The following is a 26,858-nucleotide window of genomic DNA, read 5'->3' as shown; positions in this document are numbered from 1 at the left end:
GGACCTGGCGATCCCCACCACCAATTTGCTGGACAGAAAAGATCTCGTCGCCCTGCAGCTGGCCATCGAATAGAACAGAGCCGAGTTCCTCCCTACCGACTGCATTGGTTGTCGATTTAGCTGTACGACACGTGCACCGAATTCTTGCCTTTCGTTCGAGATGATGCTGCCCAAGCTTGTTTCTTCCGACTTGCCCGCGATAGGATTGTGAGGTCCACGCGCCAAGTTCTCGACTTTGATTCGTCCCCTTGGAGAGCTATCAGAGGACTCTCACCACACGTCCTCTGAGCTTTTTCCGACAAAGTTCATCCCACCGAATTTTGATGGCTTCACATGCAGGCCCGGCTCTGGGTAATCTGGGTGGCAGGCCCCCAAATGGACTGTTCTCAAGGCTTTACGGCGGTTGTCCTTGCCACTCAGTGCGCCATATGGTCCTTTCCAATGACCCGATTCGCGGAATCTGCTGCCCGTGGTTTATTCGTCGCCCAGAGTCTCCATGGGTCTTGCGGTCAAGACATAAACACCCGAAAATATGAGGAAGATCACGAGCACTTTAGCAGTTACTCTTTCTCCTTTCTCTCTCCTCCCTGCAAGTGTCATTGTTGTTCGCATTTGACCGGCAACAATGGCATACTTTAACTACGCGGAATGGCAGCGACTGAAGGATTTCCACTTCGAACTTGGGTTGATAGGTGTCGGTTTCTCTGTCCTCGTGACCATCCTGGGTGTTGTTTTGTATAGGCTTGGCGGACAGGTTACCCTCGACAAGCTCACAGCCCATCCCTACGTCAAGTTTGTCTACGCTTGCATGCTCAAGCCTCATGACAGACGAGCCGATATCGGTCAGCAGGGGGCTCTTGAGAGCTTCTATTCTGCTCAGGTAGGGGGGCGACAAGTTCGAACTTTGTTCCCTTCTTACTTATATTTGCTTCAGGCCAATGTCTATGACTCTACCCGAAAACGCCTTCTGCGGGGGAGAGAGGATATGCTTGCGATTCTGGTTGCAAAGTTACAAGGCAAAATGGCATCCGGAGACGGGCAGAAACCCGTTTGGTATGACATTGGGGGCGGCACAGGTTACAACATCGAAGTCGTGGACAAATTGGTGGGTATCGAGGCCTTCTTTGAGCATGTGTTCCTTGTCGACCTCTCCACTTCGCTGTGCGAGGTCGCGCGAGAACGAGTCCGTAAGAATGGCTGGAAAAATGTCACGGTCCTGTGTCAGGATGCGAGATCGGTTGCATGTGCCCCATCCTCGGCAGACCTGATCACCATGAGTTACAGCCTGTCCATGATCCCGGATTTCTATGGCGTGGTCGACATGGTTTCAGGGTTTCTGTCCCCTAAAGGTTTGATTGGTATTTGCGACTTTTACGTCCAGAGCATCGTTGATATCTCTTCGAGAAACTACTGCGGTGGGACCTTCAATCGCCATGTCAATTGGTTCGGTCGGATGTTCTGGCGTACATGGTTCGACGCAGATCGAGTAAACCTTGATGGTGGTCGTAGAGACTACGTCGAATATCGCTTTGGTACTGTCCTGTCCACAAGCCAGCGCAACTATCCTCTCGGCGGGTGAGTCCTCGTCCATGTGTTTCCCTCTCCATCTTAAACGTAGACACAGACCCGGGTGATGGATCTGCCGCAGCGTCCGGGAGGTCCCTCCCTCTCTTATTGGGATCTCGAGCGGCTAACTATATGTCATTACTAGCATTCCATACTATATCTTCATCGGATGCAGACGAGATGCTGAAGCCTTTGCTGAACAGGGCCAGGAAGTCCTGGAAAGACTTGATGCGGCTCTCACGGAATCGCCGTATTTATCCCCCATGAAATTCAAGGAACAGCGGAACCTGGACGCTCAACAGAGCATTCCCCGGTCGAAGTCGTACGAGTCTGCCATTGTCAACCTGAGCAACGACCTGCCACTGCCTTCGGCTTTCTACCAGCAACATCATTGGAGAATCTATTATAACGACCTTTTGCAAAAACATCAACAGTTTGGCAACGAGTACATTTACGCTTTCAATTGGGAAGATCCTAAGGTCGACCACAAACTGTTGAACATCACTCAAGACGACGTCATCCTCACCATCACCAGCGCTGGGGATAATATTCTTGACTATCTGCTCGAACGGCCTAAGCGCATCCACGCGGTCGATCTGAATCCGAATCAAAATCACCTCCTCGAGCTCAAAGTTGCTGCCTTTACCGCTCTTCCGTATAGCGACGTCTGGCAACTATTCGGCGAGGGCAAGCATCCAGACTTCCGCAATCTCCTTCTCTCCAAACTCAGTCCGCACATGTCCAGCCAAGCGTTCCAATACTGGCTCAGCAAATCCTACATTTTCTCCTCCAAGGGAGGACTGTACGAGAGCGGGGGCTCCAGACACGCCATTAAGCTCGTGCGATGGCTATTCAAGACATTTGGGCTCACCGCAAAAGTGCGTACAATGTGTAAAGTGGAGACGCTGAATGAGCAGCGCGAGATCTGGCCCCAGATCAGGAATCTCCTACTCAGCTGGCCCTTGCACAAAACCGTGGTGTCCACAGAGTGGTGGGCATGGAAAGCCGCCGGGGTGCCTCCAAACCAGCACGCCCTCATTATTGACGACTACGCGCAGCGGACGAGGCTGCCACGGACGAAGAAGCTCTGCGGCGAAGCTATTTGGCAGTACGTTGTCGACACATTGGACCCAGTGGTGGAAACGACGCAGATTAGCAGGGAAAACTATTTCTATTATCTCTGCCTGCAGGGGAAGTTCTCGAGGAAGTAAGCAACTTTTGCATCGGACCTGGCTTTGGCCTTTCCTCTAACAAACAGTGAAAAGGTGTCATCCTCGTTACCTTGGCGTCAAAGCCCACACAGCACTGTCGAAGGCCGATGCATTTGATGGTCTACGCATCCACACGGACGAAATCATGGAAGTGATTTCTAGGATCAGCCCCTCGACATTGACCATTGCCATTGTGAGTCTTTGTCCATTTACTTTCATCCCTCGGCAGGAATTCCTCGCGTTTCCTCCTTAGGTGAGACTCATTGACCTATTCTACAGCTCATGGACTCAATGGACTGGTTCGACCCCAAAGACAAAAACTCGGCGGCGCTGGAACAAATCGTGGCATTAAACAAGGTCCTCAAGCTTGGGGGCCGTGTTCTCTTCCGCTCTGCCGCGCTGAGACCATGGTATACCGACATCTTTGAGCAGAATGGCTTCGATGCCACGTGCGTGGGCAGACGGGATTCCGGGAAGTGTATCGATCGGTGAGTCTAGACAACCCCGTGCCGTTGTGGCGGCCGCTCCTGTTTGAGAAACCAGACCCTGATGCTCTGTTGCAGGGTCAACATGTATGCATCTGCATGGATCTGCACGAAGAAAATCGACATGTCGACGAGTCCGATCATCCCTTCAAAGGAGAAGAGCGTGACAGCCGCCGCATCGCTGGAGGAGCTGAAGATCTAGAAAGAGGAGGACGAAGCATGACTGGCCACCCCAAAAAGTTTTGTTTCATGCCCGGCTGCGTGGGTCGAGGCTCGTTTGTGTCTCGACGTGCGTCCCTAGCTCATTTTCTGCATGGTACACCGCCACATGGCAAATGAATCAATCCATTGTTCACGAAGGGCCCAGGGGACAGCCGGGTCCCCGACAGTTCTCGCCCACGAAGAGAGCGAAAAGATGCAGCAGACTCCAAAGACAAAGAGCCATACATTCCATTCCCCCTTCCGCCCCTGCCCCTGCCCTTGCCCGAATCGTCTCATTTGTTCCAACCCCCGATCCTCGTGCGCACAGTATTAGATGATGCTACAAAGCTTGATAGCAGATAGCCGATAGTCAATTGTCGATAGTCGGAGATGGATGAATGGATTGAGTGGATTGATTAGAGCTAGAGCAATATACCCCCCATCCGAACTTGTTCAGTCGACTTGTGTCTTCCAGTATTCGAGCGGATTCAAACGTAAGTGGCAGAGTCTGACAAGAGTCGAGTGATTCGCTGTTGGCTCGAGGATGCCCTTCATTCACCATAAGTATGTTGTGTACCCTTGGGAATAGTGGCCCTCCGTCATTCATCCGATACCGTCGATGATATTCGATGCAGCGGCCGCTTCGACGTTATTGAGCACACAGTCTTTGAGGTACATATTCCGTGGCGCACTGTGTCGCTTGTTGCTGAAACCGACTCGCCGCGAAGGTCCTCCTCCCCCAGCACTTGATCGTGCAATGAAGGCCATCCAACACGCCCATCTACGTATTCCACAGCCCGTTCTCCTCCACCCCTGGGCCTCCGATCGTCTTTTGTATCTCCTGTCACAGAAGGCAAGACTCCTCCACCAGGTCATCCAGCTTCCCTCCCATCGAGTAAAGCAGTAAAGTATCAGTCAGCAAGGAACAATTTCAACCGTCCATCCCGAGCATACCCCAGATCCCCAACCTCACAGAACAGAGTCCAAAAAAAGATCCTTCAAGCACCACCTTCCCGCTTTGCATACTCGTCCTCGATGCGCTCTTCGTACTCTCTGTCCCTGGCCGCCTGGTCTTGGTCGTCATCATTCGTGACATCCTCGATCCTGCCACCGCTGGCGCCACCCTGCCGGCCGTCGCCGTCGAGTTCGATGCCTCGTCCGGCGGGGCGGGACGGGATATACGTCTCCTCGATCAGCGTCGGCCGGCCTGTCTGTTCGGCCACACGGCGGATGCTGGTGCCGTCGCGATCGTTGCTGGTCATGGTCTCGCTGTAGGTCTGGGTGTGGCTCTGGCTGCGGCCTTGCGGGTCAGAGTTGCTCGACGACATCGAGGCAGAATAGGACGCCGACGTGCTGTAGAATACAGAGGCACTGGAGCTGTACGAGACCCCGCCGCCGCTACCACTGCCGCCAGTAACTTGCTGTTGCTGGCATGAACCTTGGCTCGAGCCGAAGTCAGACATTATGATCGGGGATGTGATTGATTTTTGGGTTATGTGCTCAGAGTATACAGTTTGTAAGAGGGGGGGCCAGTCAAGGTCCTAGTTTAACCTGAATAGCGTTTTGGGGGGTGAACGATACTTTTAGTCGAGAGAGCCTCTCCGAGAATGGAGATCGATGGGACGTGGTCAGAAGAAAGGGAGGCAGAACAGGATTTATCGTGCAGGTATATATATATCTTGGCTCCAGGTGCCTACTCACGGCGTGCATGCATGCATTTCACTGCGTCACTTCCTCGTTTGTTCGGCCAGTGAGATGAAATATCGATGCCTAGGTGGCGAGAGGCGGTGGGAAGGGGGGGATGATTTTCGGATCGTCCGCCACTGCCCATCTGAGTTCAGTTCAACGTTCCAGCGTTCACTCGATGATTCGTAGGTGTGGGCGCTGTGGGTGATTCCATGCCTTTGGCTTTCAAGAAATTGCGAGGGAGGTGACTCGCCAGGAAGGATATATATATATATATTATATACACCCCAAACTGACCTTCGTCCATCATCATTTTCGTTCAGGAAACGGAGCGAGGCCGCTTTAATCGGGCACGTGACGGAACATCGGGGACGCCCCAGACGAGCACGGGAGAACCTTGAGGGAGCCACGGCAGAGTATGGGAGAGCGCGCCCGAGCACAGGGCAGGCCACAGGGAGCGCTGCCTGATGCCCATTCGCAGAAGCCAGTTCGGGCTCAGGGGTCGTTTTATGCCTCGGCTACAGTTGCCCAGCGGTAACCCCTCATTTCTTTCAGCTAAGCCTGCTACTTGGCAACTTTCAATCCTTTCATCACTCGACCTGATGATCCTGGCGCTGTCATCTGAGGTGTTACGGCTCGCCCAAAACGCGGGAAAAAGCACCACGTTGTAGACAGCACAATACCAAGAGACTAAACTGAAGGAGAGAAAAGAGGTTAGGACCTCGTCCTGACGTCCGCCAGGATATGAGTACACTGTGTCGACAGCCTCGCTGTCGACCCTGAAACCGAGACCTCCTTGTTCTAGAAGCGATGCTTTCCGAGTATCATATTCGTCGCAAGTTGTGTCTCAGCCTTGCTTAGCCTTACGTGTTGGGTCGTAACATCTATGGCGTGGTCGCGATTTATTGTCTCCTGTGTTGGCGGAACAAAGCAGAAGGACGAGTTTTTGACTGCTGGCGTTGAAAGTAACGGCAAAGAAGGGGATGCAAGCTTACAATTAAAAGTATGTCCTCTAGGCTGGAAGACCAGCGGGTGTGAAAAAGCCTCGCTCATATTACTATTTATTCAAGGCCAGTGGGGGCGGCCTCGAGTAGAATGGTCCTGAGGCAAGTTCCTCATTCAAAGTTCGGGGGACCGAGAAATCTAATTTCGATGAAGTGATATTCAATCGGTCCCTTGCGCCGACTTTCGATGAAGCATCCACATGGTTGATTGAAATCTAATCCAAACTGCCCGGAAAGCGAATATGACAACTATGAGTGCTATTGCTGGAAGAAACTTATCCCAAGAAACGTACAAGTCGCTATTTCAACCGTCTAGGCGTTGTAGTGTAACAAGACAAGGTGGCTGTGCTGTGTTGTGCTGTGCAGGGCTGGTAGAGTGGTAGCAGGGGAGAGAAGTTGTCTAGTCACATGTGAAACCAAAAAAAAATGGGCTGGCAGGAGGAGTGCGGAGCAGTTTACAGTGCTGGCAGAGTGCAATTCTTTACAGTTTGAGCAGAGTATCATGAATTCCATGGCCTTTTGGTGCCGTCTACCTAATTCCTGAGTGTCTGTCAGTCCTGCCCCGTTTCTCGATGCTGCCGTTGTGCTAGGCGTTCGTTGCCCAGGCCACTGTCTCTCTGGGTAGTGTTGGTGGTGGTGTTGTCTTGTCAGCGTCAACCAGAAAAGCGTTCTCGATTCCCGACCTGCAGGACAGGCCTCTGTGCGTTGTTGCCCGTGCACGCCGAACCCTGAAGTGCTCTGTTACAGTAGTGGAAGAAATTTATACTGAAGAACGACTGACACTACCTCGGGACTAGTGGGAGTGAGAGTTACTACGCTAGTTCACCACGATAGATGTTGCAGGGAGAAAAAGTATAGTAACGATCAACTTAGCATAGACAACCTACTCCGATACGAAAGCCTATTATACGGTTCTTCGTCATGCTTTCTGGGAGGTTTGGCCTTTTGAAGCCTCAAAACCATGAGCAAACTAGTATGATTTGAACAAGTACATGCGCCTAATAACGAAATTGATCAACCCGACCCAGCCCAACGAGTTCAGTATTACTAGTAGTCGTGCAATCTGTGTAGCAGGAAGTCGCCCTCCTCAACATGTTTCGGCGAAACGATTATGAACACTGATCATTTTGGGGGAGGGAGCCTCTCAACGAAAAGTTCTCGCCGTCACCCTCAAAAGGGTTTCAAAGCTAGCCCCCCATTTTTCCTGAGAAGAGCCAAGTTCCCTTCCGCAGTACCAACGTTGAAGATGCCGTATTTCTCCCCAATTAGCTTCCGAGATTCTAGGTCGGAGGGTAGACCGAGCTGCTTGAATTGGTCGACAATTGATTTTGGATCTATGCTGCTCAGTATTGGTACACTGCTGATAAAGCCGTAATGAAACCGGCAATTTCTCACCTGGTGAAAAGCCCCCGGGTCTGGAGCTGGGGCCACTGATTCCGAATCCGCCGAACTGGCTTTTCAACACGTTACGGATAAAATCGCCGCCAATATCGAGCGCGAAATCAGCGAGCTTGCTCCATGCAGGGTTTATTGGGTCCGGACCGGCCGATGGTACGTGGTCATTGGTCCGCCCAGTTCCTTGCGGTTCAGGTTGACGTGGCGGTTGGTCTTTTGTCGTATTCTCCCTTGACTGCTTGTCCTCTGGTTCATTGTATGTGTTTGGCGAAGCTCTGAAACACTTTGCTGCAGAAGTTAGATGGAGTCCGTTTCTTCCATCCAGCTCCGTGAGTATCCTGAGACCTGGGGCATTCAAACCACCCTAATGACGAGATACCATGTTTCTAGCGTACTCGGCAATCTTATGACGATTCGATTGTCAGGGTAGGCAAATCCCAGTATCCTCGTGTTGATCGTTGTACTTTCGACCGTGTTGATATAACCCTGCTCCTCTAGCCAAGAAGCTGCACCAAAGGGAACGAAGATGTGCGAACCTGTTGGACTGAGCAGCATCTGGGTGAGTCCAGTGCGTTGTGACGAATGTAATTCTTGGAATGTATTCGTCCCCGCAGAACAATTCAAGAAACTCGAGGAGCTTGCGGTCGAGGTTTTCAACCCGAGAGTAGTTGACGCTGGCAGCAAAAAGCACCCCGACTATGGTGGCGTGGTGACGGATAGCCTCTATGCCTCGAGCAGTTTCGAAGAATGCTTCTACTTCATCGCCGGCGTCGAAGCCTGGTGTGTCCATGAAGAAGTATTTCTCGCCGTTGATGATTGATTCTTCGAGCTGGAATGCTGTCGTTCCTGTGGTGAAGGCGGAAGTTTCAGGAAATAGGGTTTTTAATGTATCAACACTGCGATGGAATGTAACCATTCACTTACCAGGACCTCTGACATCACACGCGTGACCCTGAGCACTGGTGAGATCCTCCAACACTATGGATTTTCCCACGCCTTTTCGGCCGAGGATGATGATAACTTTGGTAGGCTCATTACTTGCTCTAAGAGGAATGTGAGAACTCCAGCCACCAGTATTCAGCGGGATGTTGGGTGAGAGACTCAGACCATTTCTTGATCTGGTTGAGACAGTATTGTGTCCGCAAACCAATATCATGGGTAGTGGACGTCATGATTGATTAGGTAGAAGTGCCAGTATAAATCCGGGTAGAAAAAGAGAATGCTTAGAGTGGGCTAAGCTTATATCGTATGAGTACAAGAAGAATCTGGTGAGGGCAGTTCAAGGTCGATGGACAGATGAGAAGTGATATGGGAGATATTAAATATATCCACTTAGACATCCGGTTCAGTAGTTCGTGGGCTTTGCTGCACACCACACGGCTCACTCTTGGGCCCAGCTTCTCTTCCAACGCCTCGTCCCAGGCTGTGAGCTCGGGCACTGTCTGAAACACGTAGGATCGTATAATGTAGGTCGGCCTCGCTATCAAGGGACATCAGTGCTGCTGTGTGAATAATCGCATGCAATGGCCAGTGGCGAAACGCCGACCAGTTAGAGACCCCGGCGTCTACCGAGTCTCTCAACCAGCTATGCAGTACCCGGTACGATATCGATGTCGTGACCACCATCTCCATTGGCCAGAGATAATGTGACCTTTCGCTGGCCAGGCAAACAGTGTGGCATATTTGAGCGGTGCAGCTGAGTATGAGGCTGAGGCTGAAGCGAGCCATGCACACGGACTTTTGCGACGCACGTGTGGACTAAGAAGAACAGAAATCTCCTGCGCATAGGATATGCAACGGAGTAAGCCATAGCGTACACCCATGCCTGGCGTCTAGCGTCCAAACGGACCGTCTACTAGGACTGCGCTAAGCCTCACGCTAGTGAAACCTAAATGTTCGACCTATACCAAGCCTCACAGCCTTCGAGTCTGCCTTGGGATACTCAGTGCTCAGTGCTCAGTTTCCCCCATCTGTTTGTCCTCCCCTCCTTAATCGTCGCCTAGCCGTTCTTGGTTGTCTTCTAATTGTCGCTTGATTTGAATAACTCGGCTTCATCGAGTCTCCGTTTGGAATATGTCTCCCCAGCTTTGCTTGATGTCTGGTCATTTTTGATCGCTTGGTAGACGCCCTCCATATCCTGTATCTTCATGCGGTCTTTGACCGTTCTACTCATTCCTTTCCCACCTTTGTGGTAGGCGAGGCTATTGCAATTTCATCTGTCAGCCTAGAACTACGCGACCACTTCATTTCCTTAGTCCCGTCTCCAAGGAGACGACTGTCGTTTGCCTTATCCTGGGACCCCAGTATCGAAATTATAGAGGAACTGAAAGGAAGAAAACGTATTTACTATACCTCACAAGTGCGTCGAACCCATTCTGGCTCAGCTTGTCGGAGTTTTCGAGGTTCCTGACAGCTTTCTCGTATTGCGGTAGGATTTGCCTCAGATAAACCTCTCCCTGCTCTTTGGTGAGGGGCTTGCCTGTCTTTTGAAGTTCTTCTTTAATCTGGGCGCAGACTTTGGGGTTTGCATTGCAGTTAATACCGAAGCCAATCGACTGTCCGCTTTCTGCGCTTTTGCCGTCCTGGCTAAACTCGCCCTTGAATCCTTCCTGGTGTTTCAGAAACTCTATCCCTTTCTGGGACATTCGTGTTGGCGGGAAAAGAGGAGTTGATGGGGTATTGCCCATGATGAAATGAGGATCTGGGTAATGGAATCCTGTATGCAGCTCTTTCTGATGATCCCAGACGAGTCAGGCTCTGAGAAAGGAGGTAGCGCTTGTCTTGTCTCTTGGACCCTTGGTAAGAATTCAAGCTTCGCCTGGATGGTCGTAGGTATAGGTATCTTCAGCCCTCCTAGTGCCTCCAGAACACCTTGATGCTCGGAAGCTCTTCCTTTTATGCATTTACTTATTTCGTACTCCACTATGCTTTTTGTATTGGCAGAAACCTGCAGATGCGACATGAAAGTAGCTCTTACCGATGGTGGGAAAGATTATGTTGCCCTGAGGTTGACTAGTGTTGGGCAAAATATGCAAGGAGACAACTTGAATAATCTCACCAATGGACAAGCGAGTGTCCTCGTATATCACAGACGAGCACTAAGATGAATGCCACCTAGCATAGAGGCTGGAAATCTAGGCTTGGGCGGGGTTGCCTCCAACCAATCCTCCCCTGTTCGATGGTGACCTCCCTTAATTGCCAGCTCAGCTAGCGCCATGCACGGGATAGTTTCGCCAAACTCGCAAATGGGTACTCTGGTTTCTCTAGGATGAGTTCCTTTCAATTCCAACGGCGTCCAGGGACCTCATAGGCATCTGGCGTCCATCCCCGAGGATGCACCTTTAATAAGGCAACAAGAGGGAGGCACTAGCTGCCAGCAGTACATAAGCACTTGAATGTGTTCCACCTGTATAGTACAGTAAGCTTTCGCATTCTCATATCCGAACATTAAACGCTCTAACCAGCTCATTTTATTCGACACTCTTGGATCAAAGCTCAATTTAACTCTCCGTTGCAACAGTCTTTCAGAATGAATCAAATTTCTTGTACACCAATGTATATGCAACTCCAATTTAACAGTGGGAACCTAAGTCCGGAGCAGATCATCAGAAATCCTTCCCCAATCGCAGTAACATTAGAGTCATTTCGGCCAATAGTTCTTCATCTCTGCCAGGAGGAAAATTGGTCTGACGAAAAGATAGCACACACTCTCCCAAGGATATACGGGATGTGTACCAGGTACGATTGAGCGTCCGGGTTTTCCCATGAGAAAAAAAATTAGAAATTTGTTTAATTCACTAAGAGTTTACAAAGTTCGAAACAACTTAATTATCGGAGGACCGTCAAATGGGGCATCATGCCTAACGGTCAAGCACAAACGTCTGGAGATCAGCGAGGCAACAATGTTGGACTCTCATACTCTCAAATCATTCAGGAGATTACCACATCACCTTCGCCGCTCCAAGCTGGACTCCATGAAGAGAATATTTGGGAGCGAGAACGGATGGTTCGTCAATGGGTGAAGTCAAATATCGACGCCTACTTCATGACCAACAAGGCTGCAGCAAGGAACTTTGATCTGCTGTACTCTACCCCAGATAAGGACTACCAGACAAGCTGGCAAAAGCTGAGCCAGATCTCATCCAGACTCCCTAGCCTCATGGACCTAGAGAGCCACGTGGAGTTCTCACAGATCTGGCGTCAAATTCTTGACGGGGTGCGAGCTGCAATCCGAAAGACCGAGGAAGCAAACGCTCTCATCTTCTTTTGGAGAATCTGCCGAGAGTTTTTGGACATGCAACCAACAGGGAACGCACACTACTGGTTTGGCAACAAACTTCCGATTGATTTCCTATTGGCGACCATCCTGGAAGAAACGAAGAATGATCAAAAAGGCCTCCCTTATCTGTTGAATCGCTTGGTTGCGGTTGTGTATAGAGCTCCACGTGACGAAGTGACTCGGCTTCTTGAACGAGGTTACTTTCAGGCAATTCAACAACTGAGAATTTCCTGGAATAGGCAAACCTTCACAATCCCGCAGATGGAAACAAATTACCTGATCCGCTGGCACGTGACACCTTCCCATTTCTGGGCGCTCATCAGTGAATACGAAAAGCTGATTTTACACGCCATCGACAACTTTAATGCTGGCGACGAGCGTATTTTTATCTTCCGGCACCAGTTTCTTTTTTTCCTGTCACGATGCAAGCAAGATCCTGGGATCATTCGCTGCACTGCAAAGTGCCTGTACAAAGACGCTCGACAGGTGCTGGAGAATAGACAAGGCTTTCCCTGGGATGGGGTGTCGAATTCCCTCGGATTTGCAGCGAGGACCCTGACGACTGTCCACGGCCAAACCCTGCTGCGTGACGTTCCAGAAAATGTTCGTCAGAATGCGATTGACAAAGGATTTGCCTATCCGATTGATGCCTACAATATCCTATCTCGTGGCAACGATGAGTGTCGACGTCAAGCTGAACTCCTTCTCAGAGATTTTGGGGGGGAGAGTTAGAAATACTCCGTTCTGATATAGCTTTTGCATTTCAGGGTGTTTTCATATTGGTATGGGCTATCTTTGGAGTACTAAGCAAGAAGGGGAGAGAGAGGAACTGCTCTGGATGTAGGTGAAGCGGGCATGCCTTGTATCCTAATGGAGAAGGTAGTACGAATGACTCAGGTGACCCCTGACAAACTCCGGTCTCGCCTTTCTGCAAGGTCGTCGCGCGTGCGTTCGGCGTAGTAAAATCTTGAGGATGTAACAACCATACCAAGAAGGGGTATTGGCTTGTCACAAAAGGGGGCGGGTTCGAGAGGGATCACGTAGCTTGCGAGCACAAGGTAGGGTATGGAATGGCAATGTACTAAGGCCTATCTATCTATCCCAAGATTCCTGATCCTTCCTTATACTCATCAGTGGCTCTCTCAGGTTCTTTCCTCCTGAGACACGGTAGCTTCCCTTCCGAGGGCTCTGGCAACTCTCGAGACACACTACCCAGTACCGGTCTCCTTGCCACACTCCTGTAGATCCTTGTTGGTGGGCGGCCAGGTGCCGCTGGGGTGTTGTACTGACCACAGCCTCGTGACCATTCTGGGCGCTGGGTGTTACACCAACCTAGTAATAAGGAGAATAAAATCTGAAGAGAGAATAGAAGAAAGAATGGAACGACACATCCCTCCTTATATCGTACGCTCCGCAGCCAGGAGGGCCTTAATCTGAGAAGTTTTACCCCGTTGCCTAATTCTTACGTATTGTATACTATGTCTCCCCCTTCCATAATCCGTTGCAGAACTAACTTCTTAGCGACATTGGCGCTGGTTCGGTAAAGTTACTATAACGCTGGGTGGGTGCAACGTAGGCGCGAGTAAGACTAAAGCTAAAACGAGAGCCTCGCTGGCGCATAAGCGAGTAAAGAAGGAGGTAAGGGGGTAGGCCGAAGGCGACGGGGAGAAGAAGAGAGCAAACATCATCATCTTCACTTACTGTTGGTGCTTTGTGGTGCCATCTCTTCCGTCGCACAAACTGTCTTTGGCTGTCTCAAACCTAGCTCGAACCTGAAGACGCGTCCAAAAGCCTCACACCATCTTCCATCTCCCCTTCATCGGTCACTGTAAAATCACGTCTCCACCGCACTGACAGCTTTCTGATATCACGGTATATCGCATTGTGCGCTCGGTGAGACCAATCCAAAAACCTGATCCCCCATTGGGAGATTTGTGGCCGCAAAATCGAATGGGTCGCGCCCCAGACAACATCGGATGATGATGATTCCTGGAGCACTTCACACATTGTCCAAGGATAGTTCAGTAATCAGCAGACCCATAGATTGCTCAGCACAAAGGACTGTACCATCAAACAGCCAAATACAACCAAACAATATAGATCGGCGAGAATATCCAGAGCAATGGCCTCACCCATTCTTCCCCCAGTTGCCACAGAGCTCCTTGCAGCAATATTCGTCAACCAGAGAGCGAGTATTGAGCCACATCTCTAGGTCGCCTGAGCAGTCGAAGTCCCCTTCTGGTGGCCCTCGTGACGAAGGGTGGTAATGTAATGCTACGCTAGCACAGTTTCTAACGGGCCAAGTATATTAAATATTCACCCGAATGTGTACAGAATGGTGTCCAAATTATAGATTAAGTGACCTCCAGGCTCGTCCTCTAAGACTGCGTCTCGTATGCTCCAAGACTGACTTATGAGATTCACGGCTTTCGACCCGCACAAGGAGATGAGAAAGCATAGCAAGACTGGCAGTGAGATAGGTAGGACGACGCATTGCAAGATAGTAATAACGAGCAAGTACTCGAACATATAATTAGGTCCCCGAATGGCCCCACGGGAAAGTAGAAATTCCGCGATCCGCCGGTCGTGTTCCCTGAGTTCGAGTCCGCTGTCGCAGCATCGAAGTCGCTTGACTGTTGCTGTCCAGCTCACTATGTCAAGAGCCGTGGCTCTTGGAGTGAAACCAATAGGTTCGACTTTCTCATTTACATTCAGTCCAAAATCTAGTAAGTGCTGAAGCGCCACTATGTCGCGACGCCGCACCGCATTAATGACGAGAAACGACCGTGGTGGACAGCCCGTACAGACCTTCTGACGCTGTGGAGCATTGGCTTCTCTAATTGCATCCCACAGTTGAATGTAGTGAACTGGAGGAGACTGGTAGTAATTATTCCAGTTGAGGACACCTTTTTTCCACTGGATCAGACCTTCGACGCTTGGATATGAGCGCAGGAGCGTGGAGATATCGTTCAAGGTAATGATACGATCAATGCGGAGACTGGAAGCTGTCCTGAGTAGATTTCGAACTTCACTGCTCGCTCCATTGGTGTCCGCATAGAGCTGGCCTAATATGGTGTTGCATCCACCCGGGTACTCCCAGCATCGCCCTTGGGGTGTTGAACCGTGTTCCATCAATAGGACAGCCAGCTCGTTCCATCTCAAGTAAGCTGCATGGTAAAGTGGTGCTGCAGGGGGGCCAGTGATGGCTATGGCAAAACAATCAGACTCGAACTTGGACCCTGTTGTCCACTCCTTGGGGTTCGGCACATTCATTTCGCGCATGATTGAGAGTAGCATCTTCCTACTCGAAGTTAGTTCGTGTTGAGATGTCACCAAAAAAAGAAAATGGAGGGGGAAAAAACAAAAATTTGAGGATCAATGGTGAGTTGAACTTACGCTAGGAAGATGTCTCGATGTATTGATCTGGCAATTACCGTCATGTAAAGAAGAGGGTAGTGAAGGATTCCATCGAAGCGTTCGAGCCTTCCGGAGTCGTTGTTGATTTTAAGATAATAGTTCCAAACTTGAACTGGAAATCGCCGGATCAGATTGTCAGGTGTGTGGGCACGCGCCATCTTCTCTATGTCCTCGTTGTCATAATGTACTTTACAAAAGCTGTACTCTTCCTCTGAACCGACGAAGCACGGGAATGGTGGTGGGTTCTGTATGGTGTTCTTCGCAACTCCAGTAACAAGATCGTGAAAGATTTGGCGTCTGCCGTGCATGATAGACATCAAGACAGCGTCCACAATCCCCTCCAGTGCTTGATAATTGAAAAGAGACGTTGGGTCATGTTGACTCAAACCATTTAGGTAATCCCAAGAACTGTTGCTCTGCGGGTCGTAGTTCCCTGGTTGACGATCCAATACGGAAGGACCCGTGAAGCTGAGCTGTGAAATGCGTCGGACTGCTCTTCTAGTGCGGTGTCTATTGCGGCGACTACGGTTAGAATCATGTCGAACAAAGTAGTGGGGACAAAGGTAGGGATGGTCCATGTCCGACTCCAAGTTTCCTTCAGGATTGTTGTTGCTGTCGTCGCCCTCATCGCTAGAGCCAGCAGGCGAGGTAAAAAGTCCATCAGGTGCTTGAAATGAGCCGTAATCTCTGTCGCCGCCAGCAGTAGCAAGCTGTTGCTTGTATTCATCATGTGGTTTACCCTCGGCTTGTAGATTTAACGGGGTAAGAAGCCCATTCATTTCTCTATATCGAGCCCATCTACTATATGGGCTATCGAAAAGGCATCCAAGTTCGGGGTGCGTTGACAAAAGCCTCACTGCATCGGCTCTACCCTTTGGGATAGCATAGAAGAGCGCATTTCTAGCATCAATGCATGGCTTTGCGAAAATGCCAGGCTCGTGGTTAGAGAGGAACAGAAGAGATTTTTCCAAGTGCTCGACGTACGTTTTGCAATGGGTCAACATTCTGAAGAATTGTTCTGGTGCATCAAAGCCTGAGGATAAGTTTCCCGAAGCGCAGCCAAGAATGCAAAGTGCAGGAAAGGAGGCGACCGCCGTTCCAGATATGTATGTCACTTAGGTGATTCAAGAGTTCAGAAATGCGAAAATACTCGCCCAGAACCTCCAGGATTTCGAAATGATGGAGGCGCAATGCCCATGCGAGCAGCAATTTTTGAGTCGACAGAGGGATTTTCTGGCGGACCGAGCTGACGGGAGGAGCTTCTGTTGTCAAAGCTAGTAGAGTCCGAAGGGCCAGAGGATTTTTGGCAAAAACAGCTCTCAGACGGGGGCAGCTTTTCCCCCGGGGGATTCGGATCCAAGTATGAGTTACCTGAATTCCCAGTGGTCTCAGCATCAGGCTCGGCACCAGCTACCACCAAGAGTTGTGCAGCAGCAGGGATAGCTTCATCGTCCAGATTTGTCAGAAAATGCAGTTCGAAATACTCGCGTCTGCGCCGTGACCGAGAAGCATTTTAAGGATATTGAAATGACCTGCTCTGGCTGCACATAGGATCGGCGTATCTCCTTGACTATTTTGGCTGTTGGTCACAAGAGAGTCTAGACCGGAGGACAGAAATGTCTTCAGCATTGCTTCGTTTCCAGTTGACGCGATCCATAGAGGGCAGTATCTTTCCTTGAGTTGACACTGCGTCCTGGATCACCCAGGTAGCCGTGGTTCATTTTACGCTCTGATATAGCTGGTCTGGATTCCTGCAAAACGTCATTCGATAGGTCCTCAGGGCTTTCCTTGCCTGGCCCGGATCGATATCCCATAATGAATCCAGTGCTATGCGTGAACCCCTGGAGGCAGCGTCGTAAAGCCAATTCTTTATGGGATAGCGCGCAGGTATTTGTGCTCCAAATGCTTGGGAAAACCTGTGCACAATAGCTTGTGCCCAGACATCCCCTAGTTCGGCGGCGGACAATATAGCGGAAAGAGCTACAGCTCTCGACTCTGTTGTAGAAAATTTCGGGTCTTCGGACCAGGTATGATCGCAAGTAAGGCACACAGCGAACTCCATCTAGGCAGCAACTCTTCGTGTGTCTCGGGGCGAGGTAGTAACGGACTGTAAGGACCTTATCACTTAGTCCATAATGATTGGACTGAGACTCGGAAGTGAATTATACGGTATTGATATCTAGGATCAGGTGAGTTTTCAAGATGGGCAACAGACAAACAGCGACACAAGCCTTACTGGGTTCGACGCCATAGCCTGGTATATCCTTTGGATATACTGAGGCTCGATTCTCCTATGTCTTAGGTCAGCTTTTCCAGATGACGACGACGACAACAAAAACAACGACGGTGAATAGGACCAACGGAAACCTACCTGCCTCCGAGGAAATCTAAGACTCTGTCAAGGTTTCTTGTCTTAGGGTCCAGTTGGAGTGTATTTTCGAAAACTATGTAGATGAGGGGGAATTCGTGGAGATTAGAATCTAGGTTTTCTCGGTCTACAAGATGGACCAAACGAAAAAGGTAATCATTCATGTGGTCATCCACCTTCAATCTCCTAATTGTTTCCTCGGTCGATATGTTGGAATTGAAAGGGGGATTCCGCCGAACAGTGGCGACAAGTTTATCGCCCAACATAAAGCCTCCAAAAATAAGGCCATATGAATAAATGTCAGTTTTGAGGAGATCCTCCGTGGAGGCTGACTCGTCCCATTCTGGGGCTGAATAAACCCATGTACCACCAACAAGAGTGCGGGTGTCTCTAGTGTCGAGGAGAGAATGACTGAAGTCCGCGATTTTCGCATGAAGAGTGGGCATTTTAAAGATGAGCACGTTTTGAGGCTTTAAATCTCCGTGAATCACGCCGCTCTGATGCAGTGCAGCAAGGCCACGAGCAATGTCCAGCGAAATACTCTTCTTCGTTTCGAAGGGGAGGGAGCGGTGCCTGTATTTTAGCAGCCGATTAGACACTCTTGGTGGACTCTGTATGAATGGAGTGTCTTGCCTGGGTTGAAACCTTGCTAGGTCTGTATTCGCCTTCTCTAGCAGCAGCGACGGTTCCGGGTAACACTGAAGTGGCTGTCAGCAGCTAGCCAGATGCTCTATCATCGGTGCTTTAAGTACTCACGGTCTCAAAGTAATCCCAGTGTACACCCAGGAGCTTTACTATGTTTGGATGCTCTCGAATGGCCTTCTGGCTGAGGATTCGAAGTTCTGATATGAAGCTGCGCATTGCAGCGGTATCGGTGTATTGGCCACCGGGTAAGAAAAGCCTTGTTCCCGACCTCTTGAGGACGACCACATGATTCCGTCGTTCGATCTGATGAGAGACTACAGTACTGGGTTGAGTCACGGCAGCATATATTCTGGAAACCTCAGAAACAGCTCCGTGAGCGAGTGGCTTACCAACGTCGCTTCGACATTGCATCTCTAGGATGTCTTCTTGAGCGTAAAGGTCTGCAACTGCCGTCATCAGAGCAAGGAAGTCATACTGTTACGATTGGTATTCTGTGGATGATGTAGATTCCCGAGGCAGGCGTACGCTTGTCCTTCTGCCAAAAGAGATTGAAGCAGCAAGGACGCCCTCGGATCGCGGTTGGGCCATCGGGGGCATGTAAGAACGAGAAGAAAAGGCCGGTTACAAAACTGCGTGACATGATGCTAAAGGATGGAGGTCCTTATCTGCCTAGAAGCCGGCTTTGAAAGAATGTGATGAGTCCGTGGTATGCGAAATTCTAGGCCTTATTATGAATTAGGTACTCCACACCGAATGAACGCACAAGGTAAACGGGCTATTATGTGACCCTAACGGGCACTGGCGAGGTAGTGCTCTCCTGCTAGGCGGACTGCTCTAGGTAAACTTGGTAAAATGTGCTCCTGCAACACCAATGAGTTTAATAGGTACGAGGTACATAAAAACGTTTTTACCGCGGAAGCTGTGTAAGTCACTTCTCGCTCTTGAAGACGCGCCCAAACCACCTTTCTTTACTGGTCCTCATTTTCTCGAGCTCCCTATCTTTAAGCGCCTGAAGATCGTCAGGGAACCCATGTCTGGCTTGGAAGCACTCGGGGCGGTGGCCAGCGTTGTCGGCGTTGCAGGTACCATCAAGACTTGTATCGATCTCCTTGACATCTTGTCGACGGCCCGTAGCGCGGAGCACGACCTTGAGGATCTGCTCGTCCACTTGCAATGGCAACGAGTTCGATTTTACTGCTGCGTTCTCGAGACTGGCTTTGTCGATGTCGTTGTTTCCGGCCAACAGGAATCGACGCAACCGGATCCCGACCTTGAGACTCTGTTGCTTTTCCTTCCTCGTGAATTCCGCTTCCCGTTCTTCCTTTCTCACATCCAACGAACTATCGTAAATATGAACCCGCGACTCCATGCCACGGAACAGATTATTCACCGGTATTGCACTGGGCAGACTCGTTCTGCCAAGACTTGGGCTGAGCGCATGGCTTGCTTCTCGGACACAACCTCAACGAGTTCCATCGTCGCGTTGCAATCTCTTGCGCCAGAGTCTCGGAAACTGGGACTGTGGGACAAAATGCGGTGGGCAGGACGGTACGTGAACCAGTTGACATACCTCGTCGAGACGCTTCGCTCGTACAATACAGAATTGGAGTCCTTGTTACCTCTATCTCGACAACGGCGCTTAGAGAGACGAGTCGAGCGCGGGCTCCTGACATCACGTCAGCTTTCCGACGGGCTGACGACTCCAGGCCTCAACAGCCACGTCCCCGCCGATTCCCAGGATCTTCGACGAGCAAAACATTATCGATCCTTGATAACTTTGCTTGAGGACTCGGAACAACCGCAAGCCAAACAACTGTGGCAACATCGATGCCGAGAAGCTGGGACCAGCCCAGGCTCCCCGAGTTCAACAAGATACTGGGCCGGTGCAAACCCTCAACCTTCACATGGCGGAGATCAAAAACATCAACTCGAAAGCTACGGAACGGATAGACCGCGAGTTTGTTTCTTATGGAACTGCAGCAGTCATCCTGGAGTGGCGGTACTCTTCGACCAAAATGACACTGGCAATGAGGCCATACCTTGATTCTAGAGTTCACAGCCTTGCCATGCAACTTCGCCAACTCTCCACTATCTCGATCACTGATACTCTGCGCTGTCTGGGATATATCCACGATGAAAAACGTTCACGTTATGGTCTTGTCTTTGAGTATCCTCAAGGCTGCGCGGCGTCAACCCCAATTTCGCTACGAAATCGCCTTAAACTCGACCATCAATCCCGAACCCGCCGGGATCTCAATGAGCGATTCGATTTTGCCCGCGCCCGAATTCTCTCAGCCTACAGACTACTATAACGTAAATTGGCTCCCCAGAACTTTTCAAGCGAGAATGTCCTCCTTTTTGAGGCTAGCACCGGTGAAAGTGTGATCGAGCAGCCTTATGTCTGCGGATTTTCCTTTGCCCGTCGCGATGCCAAGTTCGAGCTCAGCGAGGAGATTGCCTCCGTTTATCATGACACCTTTTCAAGTACCGCAGAACGGCTCTACTGGCACCTGCACCGCCTCGCAGCCACCACGATGCTGTGTCCTCGGATGCTCAGTGCATTCCGTGTAACCAAAAGGACTCTTCGACCCTCGTTCCGGCACACACAAACCAACAACCACACGTAAACGCCGCAGGCGTACGGCACGGACTGAGATCCTCTATCGGCAGTGGTAACGCCTTGAGTGAAGGTGAGAGAGGGAGTCGCCCACGCCGCCGCGCAGCGTACGTGTAGGACGAGCCTAGTACGCATTCCTCGCACAGGTCACATCTCGAACGCTGGTTCAGAGAGCACACGTATCGCACTGTGCAAGCTCAGGTGTACTCGTAGGCAGATACTCAAGACAAATACGCAGTATTCAAAGACTCGACTGACACCCTCTTGCTTAACGACTTGTTGGACTGATGCTCATTGCTATTCTCTTGGACACTCCTGTACTGTCCGTGATTATTATTGTGTATCCGATGCTAAGAATGCTCTGCAGAATGATATGGAAACTGGCTCTGGGCCAGTTGCCGTGTCATGTGACACGGCAACCCCAGAACCCCCCTTTCAGCCTATCACACTATAAGCTTAGACACGTACAACGTAGGCGCGAGTAAGACTAGAGCTAAAAAGGGAGCCTCGATAGCGTATAAGCGAGCAGAGAGGGAGGCGAGGGAGCGTGGAAGGAGCAGGCCGAAGGCGAAGGGAAGTACAAGAGAGTAGAAGAGGAGCCAGAAAGAGAGGAAGGGAGGAGAAGGGAGCGGACGAGGGAGCGAGTCGACTAAATAGTCGTTAGCGGGAGAGCAAAGCGACGGGTTATTAGTCAGCCGAATGAGCGCGAAGGACGATTATTCGGGGATTATTTATGTATATATCATGCCCCATATGTACTCCGCAGTATTGCATCACATGGGGGGGAGGGGGATGAAATGCTGGGTTTCTAGGTACACCTCATACCTCGAGGCTATGTACCTGTTCCTCTTTTCAAAGAATGATAGTTGGTCGATTAGTCGTCCGTGTCCCTTGTACATGCCTGGGTACTTGTCAAGCTGTGTACTTGTGTACTTGAGTCATAAACCTAATATGTGACCTGTAAGCAGCCCGGAGGGGATATATACACCATACAGAGAACGTCCGCAACAGTAGTCCCGAGAGTACTTGCAGACGAGTCGCAAGAGATAAGTGGAAACATCCATCTTCATCCCGCCCCGCTATTCCATCGTCCCGTCAGGGTCGTCATGGCTAGGTATATCTTCCTTCTTCATACAGCCTCGTTGGTCAAAATCTGTTGCTGCCGCCGCCTCAGTCCCACCCTGACCCTATCGAGTAACCACATCCTCGATGAGATGGGTGGCGGCATCTTCAGCACCTGTTCTCGTTCTCGTTATAGGGATTCGATTCTCAGTCCGGCGCCGAATCAGGCACTTAAAAAGGCCAAGATGGCAAGTTTCAAGGCGACACAAGGGCAGGCTTCCCTCATAGTTGTCGACATACTATCATATATCTATCCATTGCCGTTCCAGACAAGGTTGGCAAGGCCTGTCTTTAGAGGCTCCTTGATGAGCTGGTAGCACCATGGTACCTTTTGCCAGCAAAATAATCCAGAGTGGGTTGTCTTTGGCAGTCAGGAGTGCTTCGAGAAAAGTTCACATCCTAGAGTCACAATTACACCATCGTGTTCCTACGTTCGAGTATCTTCTGGGCTATGTCACCAAGAAGGTCTGTCTCCTTCATGTCGCGCAGCCAACTCTCTGGAATAGCTTCAAAGCCATGATAGGCCCCAGCAAGCCCGCCACATATTGCTCCCACCGTGTCTGCGTCGTCCCCCAAGTTTACAGCCAGGGTCGCCGCCTCGTTGAAAGTATCCGAGTTGAAGAATGCCCAGAGCGACGCCTCGAGAGTGTCGACAACATAGCCCGTGCTCCGTATCGATTCGGCCGGCGTCTTCTCCCAATCCTCAAGCGTTTGGTACTTTCCCAGTCGCTCCGCGAGGACGGGGTCAATGGGCGTGTCGGAAACGTTGCTGGGGATTTCCTTGACCGATTCCGCCAAGCTGACGGCGAGCTCTGTCTTTGAGGCGCCATTCAGTGTTTGTAGGACCAAAGCAGCGTATATCATGCAGGCATGGACGCAGCGGGGATGAGGATGCGTTGGGAGGGAGCTCTCGTGAGCGAGCTGGACAGCATCCGACTCGCTCACAGCGATCAACGCTGCCGGAAGCACTCTCATCAAGCTGCCGTTGCCGCAGTATTCGTCCTTGCCGAAGGAACGAGTGATTCTCTTTAGAATTGCGCGGTGGGTCTCTTCGGTCGGTGAAGTCTCGTGGTCAAGCCTGAGGAGGTTTTCCCAAGTTTCCAGCGCACTTTTCGTCGAGACACCAATGTCGAAGCATCTCCCGACGGACGACAGGTAACCATCCCGCCACCACGAGATATACTTCTTCACCTGGTCCACGATGTTGGACTGGCCGCCACAGTCTAGAAACGACTGGGCCAGGCACAGGGTCATCGAAGTGTCGTCGGTGAAACAGCCTGGTGGGAGGTCGAAGTTGTCGTTTGGCAGCATCCGTGTCACTGGCTCAAACGACCCGCGCGGCTTGAACTCGACAGGGCCTCCCAACGCGTCACACACGGCGAGGCCGTAAAGGGCGCCTCCGACACGAGACGAAAGAGGGACTGGCTGCGGCATGGGCGATACTTATAACACCGAATTCTAGGTATAGCCTCAACAAGCTCACCTACGGAAGAGAAAAGAAAGAGAGAAATGCTAGGCGAGCTTTCCACCACTGGCGGGGAGGGCAAAGCACAAGCGGGGATTCCACTACTTCAATGGTATGTTGTTGTAAGCTGGGAATCAGTCAAGACACTTATCTGGCGTCACGCAGTAGCTGAACGAGTACCTTGTCCACACCCACCTAGGAATCTTGAAAGAGCAACATGCAGGGAGCAGACGCTGGCGACGCCGAATGAAGCATTGCGTCAGTATGACTCAACCCGATTCAAGTTCCCTGGCACGAAAGCAGCCGAAAGATTGTCAAATACCTGACTGGAGGAAGAACAATGATATGTGGCTGTTCTAGATGGCCATAGTCATTCCTGTGGCTCTCGTGAAATTCGCCCTCCTTCAAACGGGACTCATTGCTCGCTCATTGTTTACCCCCCAGCGGAACCCTTCAATCGACAATCGATAAGCCGATACGAGGCGATGAGGATCTTCTGGAAGGAGTCACACAGTTGGTACAAGGTACAGTATATACCCCGCTCCTGCTCGGCCGCTGGAACTGCACCTCGGAGCTGAACAAAGGTTGCCAACCCCTGGGAAGCAAGGTCCCGAGTAGGACAGAGGGGCGCGGTTTAGAAAAGACGATATGGGCAAGTCATTGTCTTCATTGAGAAAGTTACGTGTGCTTAGTCTCTTTGTCTGCTCTGCCCGTGGGCAATGGCAATGGCTATAGATCAATCACAGACGTTGCGTCGCCCCCCCATGTCCAAATGAGTGTCGGAGTCCAACCGTTTCTCGACAGAGGTCGCCCGTCCCAACTTTGTTTCCATGTTGTGAAAGAAAAACATCGAATTTTTTTTTTGGTAAAAGGAGTGCGGGGTGGTGAGTTGAGGTGGGCCTTCAGAGGCGGTGGTGTGAGAGGTGGAGGTGCTTTATTTCTGTGGCCCAGTGTCAAAAAGCCGGACAAGAGAGACAGGGAGAGATATGGTTCATCATACGCAGGTGCATTGACCAGAAGGGCATTGGCCTGGAGCCCATGTTAGCGAGGGAGCATTCATTTCCAGAGCGCCATGGACTTACAAGAAGAGCCGCAGCTGCAGCCGCAGGGACCTGGATTCCAACCAGTCAGCCATGGGATCTTCTCAGGGCCCGACGTCCATGCACATACCCATTGTGTGCTGAAAAGCGAGTGCTTGTTTCTGGATTAGAGGTTTTCTTTGTTCGGTCTGAGATTGGCGTGTGCGGGATCGGAAATACAGGACGGATTGCTTGTTGCTCTTTGAAGAGGAAAAGGGAAAAGACCGAGGGAGAGACACAAAATCAGCAGTTTTATCTTCTGGGCGGACCTGCGCTGCATCCCACGCTGCTACGTGGGCGGCAACTATTCCCCTTGCGCATTCAAGGTCTCCGAGAGGCGAGGAGGGTGATACGGAGTATTATAAGTAGATAGACCTCGTGATCCATGGGGTATACTCCATACCTACTAGCAGTTATCCCACTTGATCCTCTTCTGGCGCTCGGTCTTCCATATGAAGCGGCTTCTCTTCTCTGCATGGACCGGATTTCGCTTGTCCAATGCTCAAAGTCGCCCTTCGTCTTTAGTGGGAAGGCCTTCCTCATTTTGCACGCCCGTATCGACGTATTTCAGGTCAAGGGCGTACTCAGATACTCTACTCGCCAGGTGCCATGCGGATTACCGGACTGAAGCTGCCGAAGTTTCTCCATCCGTCAAAGGATATGAAATCACTGCTCTCGCGGAGTTCTCAGCATTCCCGGGGGGGAAAGGAAAAATGCATCCTGCTCCCGACTCATCTTTCTGATATACAGGTAGATTCGCACCGAGAGTTGGTATTCGAATTTGGAGACTCGTCGCAAACGAAGTCTTGTACGTCTCCAGACATCTGACCGCCATCACCCAGATTGTTTGCCCACAATTCAGTCCGCCATACTTAAAACCATGACTACCACCGTCAGCGTCACATGCTTGTGCGGGAGGAACTCTGAGACACTACAGTTGGATTCCCAACTTCCTGTTCCAGCGTCTCCTTGCTCATGCAACAGCTGCCGATACACCACTGGTGTGCTGTACTTTTCGTGTTTTCCCCTTGTCACGAGGCCAAATACAGTGGATCGACTTACCCCATATGCCTCCTCTTCAAAGTTGACCAGGTATTTCTGTCCAGCATGTGGTTCACCCATGTTTGTGCAGGTCCATCAAAACGACACTTGGAGTGTTTGCTCAGGCGTGGTTGATAATGTCGAAACCCTAGACGCCACTTCAGCTCCGAGTCTGGAAAAGATCGTGCAACACGAGTTTGTTGGCGACACCAAAGACGGCGGACTGGCAATCTGCTTAGCCCAAGTCGATGGTCCTGCAATACCCCTCTATTTACAGGGGCCGGATGGAGCGACGGTCGAGGGGATGACTGGAGGGTTGTTGACACGGATTGACGACATCAGCTCGGCCACCTCGAACGGTGAAGTCAATCAGGTCGGCCCGACATTTGGAGACTCAAGCGAACTGCACGCGGGCTGCCACTGTGGAGGAGTGAATTTCCGCATCACCCGGCCCAATGCTCTCTCACACCAATGCTGGTCGCCGTGGCCCGACTTGATTGTCCCATATCATTCTTCGAGCCCAGAGAACCGCGAAGACGTCAAATGGTGGCTGCGTGCAAATGATTCGAAATACTTGGCAGGTACTTGTGCATGCAGGTCGTGCAGGTTAGGTTCCGGGTCCCCAATTCAAGCTTGGGCGTTTATTCCCAAAGCCAACTTGCTTCAACTCGACGGCAAGGCGCTGGACTATAATATGGAGACTCTCAAACGGGTCGAGAGTTCCAAGGGCTGTTTCCGTGAATTTTGCAGCCGTTGCGGAGCTACAGTCTTCTGGCATTGCCTTGAAAGACCGGGCCTGGTTGATGTGAGTGTAGGGCTCTTGCGAGCGCCCGAAGGGTCGAGAGCAATGACTTGGTTGGACTGGTGGACAGAAAGGGTTAGCTTTAGAGAGGACGCTCTTGATGAGAAGCTCATCGACAATTTGGAGAAAGGGTTACAAGCCATCGAATTTGGCGGATGACAAGAATGTCTTTGAATGTCCAAGTGGGAAAACGAAATGATGGCAAGAATGGCACCAGTGGAAACATAGTATATGAATTACGTAATATCTTACTCATTCAGCGCGGCCGTCCAGCCTGAGAGCCCTGTCGTGGTCGCCTGGTCGCCATGCTCTCCTCAGGTCACAGCTTGCGTCGACCGTCATGCTACCAGACCCTCTTCTTCAAGTCTGTTATTACAACCGCGTCCATTTTGCTCAATCGTAGATCTCCGACCTGATATGCTCCATATGATATCCTGATTGCGCGACAATTCGCTGCTACTCCTCTCAGCCAGTG

General features: G+C 50.9%; 11 protein-coding genes across 11 annotated transcripts; 5 read left to right on the top strand and 6 right to left on the bottom strand.

Moving 5' to 3' along the window:
• Positions 1–625: 625 nt before the first annotated feature.
• Positions 626–3,464, top strand: Z519_07784 (uncharacterized protein; the record flags this gene model as incomplete). Its single annotated transcript, XM_016765514.1, has 6 exons — positions 626–880; positions 935–1,575; positions 1,712–2,773; positions 2,832–2,970; positions 3,057–3,265; positions 3,341–3,464. 6 exons carry the CDS (start codon positions 626–628, stop codon positions 3,462–3,464), a joined length of 2,430 nt encoding a protein of 809 aa, XP_016618483.1.
• A 997-nt stretch (positions 3,465–4,461) lies between these two features.
• Positions 4,462–4,926, bottom strand: Z519_07783 (uncharacterized protein; the record flags this gene model as incomplete). The annotated part of the gene is made up of 1 exon (XM_016765513.1): positions 4,462–4,926. One exon carries the CDS (start codon positions 4,924–4,926, stop codon positions 4,462–4,464), a length of 465 nt encoding a protein of 154 aa, XP_016618482.1.
• Positions 4,927–7,969: 3,043 nt separating this feature from the next.
• Positions 7,970–8,704, bottom strand: Z519_07782 (uncharacterized protein; the record flags this gene model as incomplete). The annotated part of the gene is made up of 2 exons (XM_016765512.1): positions 7,970–8,394; positions 8,473–8,704. 2 exons carry the CDS (start codon positions 8,702–8,704, stop codon positions 7,970–7,972), a joined length of 657 nt encoding a protein of 218 aa, XP_016618481.1.
• An 864-nt stretch (positions 8,705–9,568) lies between these two features.
• Z519_07781 (uncharacterized protein) lies at positions 9,569–10,235 on the bottom strand (the record flags this gene model as incomplete). The annotated part of the gene is made up of 2 exons (XM_016765511.1): positions 9,569–9,749; positions 9,901–10,235. 2 exons carry the CDS (start codon positions 10,233–10,235, stop codon positions 9,569–9,571), a joined length of 516 nt encoding a protein of 171 aa, XP_016618480.1.
• Positions 10,236–11,404: 1,169 nt separating this feature from the next.
• Positions 11,405–12,559, top strand: Z519_07780 (uncharacterized protein; the record flags this gene model as incomplete). The annotated part of the gene is made up of 1 exon (XM_016765510.1): positions 11,405–12,559. The coding sequence occupies one exon, from the start codon at positions 11,405–11,407 to the stop codon at positions 12,557–12,559; it is 1,155 nt and encodes a 384-aa protein (XP_016618479.1).
• Positions 12,560–14,143: 1,584 nt separating this feature from the next.
• On the bottom strand, positions 14,144–16,023 carry Z519_07779 (uncharacterized protein; the record flags this gene model as incomplete). Its single annotated transcript, XM_016765509.1, has 2 exons — positions 14,144–15,128; positions 15,224–16,023. 2 exons carry the CDS (start codon positions 16,021–16,023, stop codon positions 14,144–14,146), a joined length of 1,785 nt encoding a protein of 594 aa, XP_016618478.1.
• A 1,588-nt stretch (positions 16,024–17,611) lies between these two features.
• On the bottom strand, positions 17,612–18,713 carry Z519_07778 (uncharacterized protein; the record flags this gene model as incomplete). The annotated part of the gene is made up of 2 exons (XM_016765508.1): positions 17,612–18,310; positions 18,369–18,713. The coding sequence occupies 2 exons, from the start codon at positions 18,711–18,713 to the stop codon at positions 17,612–17,614; spliced, it is 1,044 nt and encodes a 347-aa protein (XP_016618477.1).
• Positions 18,714–19,287: 574 nt separating this feature from the next.
• Z519_07777 (uncharacterized protein) lies at positions 19,288–20,301 on the top strand (the record flags this gene model as incomplete). The annotated part of the gene is made up of 1 exon (XM_016765507.1): positions 19,288–20,301. One exon carries the CDS (start codon positions 19,288–19,290, stop codon positions 20,299–20,301), a length of 1,014 nt encoding a protein of 337 aa, XP_016618476.1.
• Positions 20,302–20,390: 89 nt separating this feature from the next.
• Positions 20,391–20,884, top strand: Z519_07776 (uncharacterized protein; the record flags this gene model as incomplete). The annotated part of the gene is given in 2 exon segments (XM_016765506.1): positions 20,391–20,570; positions 20,588–20,884. The coding sequence occupies 2 exon segments, from the start codon at positions 20,391–20,393 to the stop codon at positions 20,882–20,884; spliced, it is 477 nt and encodes a 158-aa protein (XP_016618475.1).
• A 1,523-nt stretch (positions 20,885–22,407) lies between these two features.
• Positions 22,408–23,430, bottom strand: Z519_07775 (uncharacterized protein; the record flags this gene model as incomplete). The annotated part of the gene is made up of 1 exon (XM_016765505.1): positions 22,408–23,430. One exon carries the CDS (start codon positions 23,428–23,430, stop codon positions 22,408–22,410), a length of 1,023 nt encoding a protein of 340 aa, XP_016618474.1.
• Positions 23,431–25,660: 2,230 nt separating this feature from the next.
• Z519_07774 (uncharacterized protein) lies at positions 25,661–26,542 on the top strand (the record flags this gene model as incomplete). The annotated part of the gene is made up of 1 exon (XM_016765504.1): positions 25,661–26,542. The coding sequence occupies one exon, from the start codon at positions 25,661–25,663 to the stop codon at positions 26,540–26,542; it is 882 nt and encodes a 293-aa protein (XP_016618473.1).
• Between the last annotated feature and the right edge of the window lie 316 nt (positions 26,543–26,858).

This window comes from Cladophialophora bantiana, assembly GCF_000835475.1.
Source record: "Cladophialophora bantiana CBS 173.52 unplaced genomic scaffold supercont1.11, whole genome shotgun sequence".
NCBI lineage: Eukaryota > Fungi > Ascomycota > Eurotiomycetes > Chaetothyriales > Herpotrichiellaceae > Cladophialophora > Cladophialophora bantiana.
Note: the sequence above shows the minus strand (reverse complement) of the source record. Positions and strands in the feature narration are given on the sequence as shown.